A 7648-nucleotide genomic window follows, 5' to 3' on the forward strand; every position below is an offset into this window, starting at 1 on the left:
TAACTAACAGAAATAGAAAATTGTAATGTCATAGTGGACAGTATTATTCCTAAGCCGGCTCTCCTCTGAGCGAACCGCCTCGCGCGGCGGCCATTTTCGGCGCGATTTTGAAAAATTCGAACTCCTTATGTTGCCTTCCCGCTGGCGCTTATATTGTTTAATACGAGAGTGAGAGGGACGGTGCGATACGAACTTCGATTTTCGAATTTCGTAATAGCACCCCTGTGTCGAACAAAATCATGCCTCATGCGCTTGTGTCGCTCAGTGGAGACCTCGCTTTCAACGTAAATATTTGACATGCTTTTTTCAATTCCGGATGACCAATTAAAATGTCAAAACTTTATCAATAACAGGGTTTCTCAAACTTATGGCTGGCTTAGTAAGTTTATTTTTATTTCAATCATCATCAATCATAATATAATGTTATATTATTTATTTCAATAAAAGGTAACAAATATAGGTAAGAATCATCTTGCCAACGAAAATACAAACTGAAACAAACAACAACAAATAAGTAACAAATTTGGAGTTAAAAAATACAAAAAGACTCCAAAAACCGATCTTAATCATCTTGCCAGTCTTGCAGCCACCATCACGTAAACCTTGTCGCGAACCCCCTACCGTCCAATAGCGAACCTCTAGGGGTTCGCGTACCCCACTTTGAGAAACCCTGATCAATAACATACCTGGGATTTATGACTTGATCCTGCCCGATGGTACCTATGTTGTTAAAGTTACCTCGACGTTTCGGCTGTCAATCTTCATTCCAATAATTTTATAAGTAAATCCCTGTCTGTCTGTCTGTTACGCTTTCTAAAACACTGAACCGATTTTGATGAAATTTCTTATATAGGTAGTTTCAACTCCAAGGATCAAAATGGGATACCTTTTATTCCGGTAGAGGGCGCCACCGCGCGATAACCTAGATCCGCGCAGACTAAGTCGCGGGCATAAGCTAGTATTGTTATAAATGCGAAAGTTTGCAAGTCTGTTTGTTTGTCACCTATTCACGTCTAAACAGCTCAACTTATTTAGGTGAAATTCAGTATACAGATATTTTGAGTCCCGGGAAAGAACATAGGATAGTTTTTATCCCGGAAAATTTCATAGTTCCCGCGGGATAGTGATTAACGAACTACGCGGACGGAGTTGCGGGAAACAGCTAGTATGCTTATAACAGTCGAAAAATATGCTCCGATCGCAGCGGCAGCACTCGCTTCTTTCCTCTTTGCACTTGTTATGAAAGGCATACCGTTGTCCTTTTCTTCGACGTTATGTCAGCAAGTGACTGTAATTGTTATATCAATTTCAATTGTTATTTTCATTTGACCTGTTGAATTTTCCCTTTAAGTTAACGGAAATAAAAATGTATGTGTGTTTCCCTGATCATGGCTACTGCAATGTGGCCGAAACGCCGAGGTAACTTTGTTAAATCGCTGTAATTAGATCCCTGGCGAGGTATTGATTATGCATGAAAATTGTGAAGTTAAACTTTATTGAGGACATAAGTCAACGCTAATATCAAGTTCACTGATTGACATTAAGTTAATTCTAATGATCAGAATTTAACGTGGGTCTTGCGATTATGAAACGTATGAATTCTAAAATGATCGCCTGTGTTGCGTTTTTTTTATAATAGAAAGTTTTCATTGAAATAACGTTTATTCATATAGAAATAGATAGTTAAAATTGTAATTATTATGTTAATCATAAGACTGGAAGTTTCAATGGCAATTATAGCTGCTATTTGGCTCTCCAAAAGCAAATCGCAGACGTGGAAATGTTTCCTATAAGTTGTTTAAATTATTTGCCCCACTTTCACTTAGATAAGTAGTTATTACAACAATGATTGGTTTGTAATCGTGCAGCTAGACTTTTTATGCGGCGGCACTTGTGATCTATCACCGATGCTCGATGCGCTGACGCGGCGTCAAAATCGCTAAAAATAGTACCTAACTAAAGTTAGAGCTTTTGTTAGGACGATGGTGGCATAGTTCTAGAATCCAAGAAGTAACTAAGAAGTGCTATGTATATGTACCGTCAGCCAAATAAGTGGTCTATTAATTTTTAAACAAGTTCCTATCAAATGAATATGTCGCTAAAGTTGAACTTTCAAGTTGACAGACACGTCTATTGGCATGGCATTATTGTTTTATGACATGCAAACGATTATCAACTTTAGGCAGTTGTCTCACCGCCGGCGAGGAAACGATTGGCTATCGACTATTTTCTCGCTCAAGAAACGAACAAAAGATATGAGATCCTGTGTGAGTAAAAGAGACACATATATTAATAGTTGATCGCTGGCGGTTCACACTGCCGGCGAGAACTCGCTCTTACATCATTTGTCGCAGCGACAAGAGCTAAGACGCGCTGAGCTATAAAACTAGCTCAGCGATACTCGCTCAGCGCTGTTAGCTTGGTGGCCGCCCGGCTCGAGCGAGTAGAGCGAGTAATCGCCCGTCGTGCTCGAACATTCGCTTTTCACTGCTCGCCCACTCGTTTCTAGTTACTCGCTCTGCTCGCTTCTCGCTCATCGTCGGCGGTGGGACAAGTGCCTTAGGGTGGTAGCCACATATTTGGCTGATGGTACATAAAATATCATAATAAATAGTGAGGGGGAAATTAAGTCGTGTCGTCACTGTCTTAAGTGTTGCGTTTTTGACGCAAGACGCTTAAATATGTCGAGGGCTTTGTATACAAAATTGTAGTAAATTTTAATCCGTTTTCTATTGTTTTGTTGTAGTTTATTAAAGCGATTAAAGCCATTAATGTGTATATTTTTGATGTTGTAATTGAAAGAATCGACCCTGACGTATTTATAAATATGTATAATAAATAATATAAACGTTACTATGGCCTATCAAGTCAAAGTATCTGTAGACAAATACAGATTCTAGAAACGCGTGCTACTGCATACCGTAGCGCTACCGATTTTACGGCGATCTTGCAGACGTTCATAGAATGTGGTCAAAAACGCGAAGCGATTGACGCGTCAGCGTATTTTCGTATCGGTGCGAAAAATTGATAAAAAAGTTCGACTACCGAATGAGGGCTATCGCGTATGAATTCGCCACTAGAGGCGCTAGTGTAGCGTGAGGTCTCCGAAATGTCAAATCTCATAGTTTTTGGGTGAGCTACGCGGATTTATTTGAAATTAGAATAATTTTGTGAATATTTTGCAGTATCTGAAATTAATTATGGCAAATATGCGTTCCGGGGCAATGAATGTCTGTGTTTTGAGACAGTTTTGTCTTTCGGAAACCTTTGTCCTCCTTTTTTTCCGATCAAAACGGGGACTATGCAACACTGTGGTATGCTCGATATTTTTATGGCACGGTTTTAAGGTGTATTAAATATGATTTTAATCTAAACTTTGTTTTCACGCCCGTAATAACAGACTTTGAAAGCCATACTTAAAAACCTCACGCAACAGTGCGCCATCTACTGTGACAAAAAAACGATAGCCCTCATTGCTGGATTAAATGACGATATCGAACTGCAATCGCCATGTCATGGATAATTATGACGCCTGTAATATTGTAATAAGTATATTTATACATATAGTACTAGCCTATTGAAATCAATCACTTGTCGCATCTTATTTGAATACTCTAAGGTCGACCATCAAGATTGGTTTTAATAGAATAACGTTTATAAACAGGTGCAACAGAATTAGTAACTATATAATTCAAATTTGTATCATGAATTGAAGCGAATAAATTTTAATTAAATATTGTTGAAAACTGGATGGCCAAGTGGCTAGAGAACTTTACTATGAAGCTTGAGGTCCCGGGTTCGATTCCCCGGCCGGGGCAGATATTTGTATGAATAATACTATTGTTTGTTCTCGAGTCTTTGATCTTTAATATGTATTTAAGTTTGTATTTATCTATATAAGTATGTTTATCCGTTGCCTAGTATCCATAGTACAAGCTTTGCTAAGTTTGGGACTAGGTCAATTGGTGTCAAGGATCCCATGATATTTTTTATTTATCCTACTAATATTATAAATGTGAAAGTTTGTGAGTGAGTGAGTTTGTAAGTGAGTATGTTTGTTACTTCTTCACGCTGAAACGGCTGAACTAATTTGGATGAAATTTGGCAAAAAGTTAGTTTATAACCTGGATTAAAACATAGAACACTTTTTATTCCGATTTTCCACGGGATAGGGATAAAATCTCGATCATATTTCATACATTTTACTTGCCCCGATATCGTATCGGACCGTATAATCTAAAAACGCTCTCAGAGATACTTGTTGCACCTGTTTAGTGACATCAGATACAAATAGCGAGTATATATTTGATAACTTTTGTACGCCGATAACTATTTAGCACGTAAGGTATGTACTCGATAAATTGGAACGTAAATACATTGTACTTTGTTGACTATCAGTTTAATATTAACTTATATTTATATAACGATACAGGTTAGTATTACGTCGTGAATATACCATGTTTTCATTATTGGCGTTTTTTTTTTACCTTTTTGGGGTTCCGTAGATCAGTAAGTAAAAACGGAAGCCATTGCATTGGATCTTTCTTTCGTAACAGTTTTTACGATCCCATTATGTGAACGGTAGTGCTGAGGCTATGCCGATTGGTTTTACGTATACTTATCTGCTTACACAACTCGTATGTACTTGACTACAGTACAGTCGTGAGTAAAATATAGTAAGTACTTTCATAAGATAAACTTTATGGCATGGTAAGTATTTTCCTCCCTTCTGGGATAATACCAGGGATCATGATGAAGTCTCGAAAACTCGAACGCTGTGTTTAGAGACATTTAATTCAGCACAGTTATTTTTGGTGTAACGTCAATGAAGACCACGATATACTTTTTAGGGTTCCGTAGTCAACAAGGACATTTGAGGGCAGATTTTTTGCCGCTAAGTATAGTTTCGCCATGTCTGTCTGTCCGTGGCTAAGCTCAGAGACCGTTAGTATTAGAAAGTTGTAATTTAGCATGACTATACGTATCAGTCACGGCAATAAAGTGGTAAAAGAAAAAAAACTAAAAAAGAAAAAAAATTAGAGTACCTCCCATAGACGTAAAGTGGGGGTGTTTTTTTTTATCTCGACTAACTTTATTAGTGTGGGGTATCAATGGATAGGTCTTTTAAAACCATTTTTCGATTCAGTGATCTGTTTGCGAAATATGCAACTTTAAAGTGCAAATTTTCATTACAATCGAGCGTCCCCTCTCTAAAACCGAAACTGTTGCGTGGAAAAATTTAAAAAAAAACAGGATTGTACCTAGTAATTATATCTTTAAATAATAAATAAATAAATATCATGGGACACTTGACACCAATTGACCTAGTCCCAAACTAAGCAAAGCTTGTACTATGGATACTAGGCAACGGATAAACATACTTATATAGATAAATACATACTTAAATACATATTAAACACCCAAGACCCGAGAACAAACATTCGAATTATTCATACAAATATCTGCCCCGGCCGGGAATCGAACCCGGGACCTTTTAAGTAAAATTATAACGGATAAGATTGCTTGAGAATTATTAGTAGTTTAAGAGTAAATAGTAGCCTAAGGTTATATGGTACCTAAACTTGGAAGATTCCAGCAGGTTGAAGTTGAAACGCTTGAATAATGACTCTTTGTGGTTTTTTGATGGTGTGACGGAGCTAGTATCGACGCATGGCTGACTGTACTTCTCAATATGCGTAATACACAATACCATTTGCGTAAAAATCTAGTGGCAGCTGTTGAAAAAAGTCTATGAAAGACGTTATCAACGCCATTGTGTGATTCTGTGACCAGAGGGATATACTGCTTTACTAGTCTTACTACATACCGAGTTCCCAATGCGTCTACATGGAATTCCTCATTTTAATATTTATTTTAAACCTAATGCAATCCCAGGGGAAATTTTGCGAGAAAACTAAGACGCCTTTCGAACTGGGAGAGTGGAATGGGAGTCTTAAGCACATGGACTCAGCCACGATTGAGAACAAACCGGTGTTTGCCACTGAGGGTCAAGTTTACGTATATGAAAATACGTTTCCAGGATACACTATAAGGTAATTTAAAGTATTATTGTAAAGAGAAATGATTTGATGCTGCGTTTATTTACTTATAGGTAGGTTTTATCTTTCATCATCATCATCTCAGCCTATATACGTCCCACTGCTGGGCACAGGCCTCCTCTCAGAACAAGAGGGGTTTTATCTTTACATAGTATAAAATAGTCACTTCCTGCCATCTTTATGCTTAGATCTTTTCAGCCAGGTCTACCCAGGGAAGTGGTCGATATCGACCCCTCGGGCAGTGGCGTAACTATAGGGTGGCAGGGCTGGCAAAATGCCCCCGACCCAAGAGGCAGCGAGCGTAGATTTTTTTTTTACATTGTACCTGAGTATTTTAGATAATGGGAAGTCCTGTACAGCAATTCTAAAATTTTAGTGCCGGTATGACGTGGCAGATAATGCAGAGGGGCTACCACGAAACTCGAAAATCGAAGTTCGTCACGCACCGTCCCTTTCACTTGCGTATTAAATGACATAAGCGTCAGCGGGATGGGAACATACGAAGTTCGAGGTTTGCACTTCGTAAAGACTTTACAAAAAGGGAAGAGATTCGTTGTAAAGTGTTACTGGTAATAAATTTCAGGTACGTGAACGTCGACAACTTAGCGCAGAGAACCTGTGGGGCCAGTGCGGTACTGAAGAGAGGCGGTGTTGGAACTTCCACGGTGCTGATAGTTCTCCACGCAGCCACCAACCAGGAGATAAGATCTGTGATAGACGTCTGGGGCACCCGTGATGCTGCAAGGAAAAACATCAAAACCATTTTGAAGGACGACGGGCTTATGAAAGACATGAAGTCCCGCTATCTGTTCAAACAGATGAGAGCCGTTAATCATAATTCTAGATTCATTACGTATTGAATGGGGTCATATTTTTTTTAATTAATGGGTGTTTTAAAAAAATGCGTACCCTTTCTTTTTTTATTTTTTGGAAAAATGTGGTTTTTCCTACTCAGAATCAAGAGCACAATCGATTACGATAGTTTAAAATAATGTACCCATTTTTTTCATACAAAATTGTATGAGTCCGTTTTGTCACGCCCATATTGAGTAACTATATGAAAAAAAAACGTAGTAAGTGTCATTTTTATAAACTATCGGAATCGTTTGTGCTCTTGATTCTACAGGGCTACTACGAAACACGAAACTCGAAGTTCGTGTCGTACTGTCCCTCTCGCTCTCGTGTTAAATAGTATTAGTGTCAGAGGGACCGCACGACACGAACTTCGAGTTTCATAGTAGCCCTGCTGAGTAGGAAAAACATATTAATTCCAAAATTTCAAAAAAAAGAACATGTACACTTTTTTTGTGAACGCCCTAATCCGTTAGCGATTATTAGAAAATTGAACAGGTATTTTTTATTTTGTCAATTAAACAAAAGAGCTGCCAAGTGAGAGTCGGACTCGCGCACGAAGGGTTCCGTACTATTATCTATTACAACATTAGACATTAGCAATTAAAAACACGTTGAAGGGGGGGCTCCCTTAGATATTTATTTTATTGTTTTTAGTATTTGTCGTTATAACGGCAACAGAAATACATAATCTGTGAAAATGTCAACAGCCTGTGACAGACGGACGGACGGACAGC

The 7648-nt window shown here is 38.3% G+C and overlaps 1 protein-coding gene and 1 long non-coding RNA gene across 2 annotated transcripts; both read left to right on the plus strand.

Moving 5' to 3' along the window:
- The first annotated feature begins 796 nt into the window (after positions 1–796).
- Positions 797–4469, plus strand: LOC141440062 (uncharacterized). The gene is made up of 2 exons (XR_012452660.1): positions 797–2182; positions 2564–4469. It is a non-coding gene; the product is annotated as an uncharacterized lncRNA (long non-coding RNA).
- Positions 4470–5753: 1284 nt separating this feature from the next.
- LOC141440064 (uncharacterized) lies at positions 5754–7412 on the plus strand. The gene is made up of 2 exons (XM_074104546.1): positions 5754–6053; positions 6643–7412. Exons 1-2 carry the CDS (start codon positions 5848–5850, stop codon positions 6917–6919), a joined length of 483 nt encoding a protein of 160 aa, XP_073960647.1. The 5' UTR covers positions 5754–5847; the 3' UTR covers positions 6920–7412.
- The last annotated feature ends 236 nt before the right edge of the window (positions 7413–7648 follow it).

This window comes from Choristoneura fumiferana, chromosome Z, assembly GCF_025370935.1.
Source record: "Choristoneura fumiferana chromosome Z, NRCan_CFum_1, whole genome shotgun sequence".
In the NCBI taxonomy this organism is placed as follows: Eukaryota; Metazoa; Arthropoda; class Insecta; order Lepidoptera; family Tortricidae; genus Choristoneura; species Choristoneura fumiferana.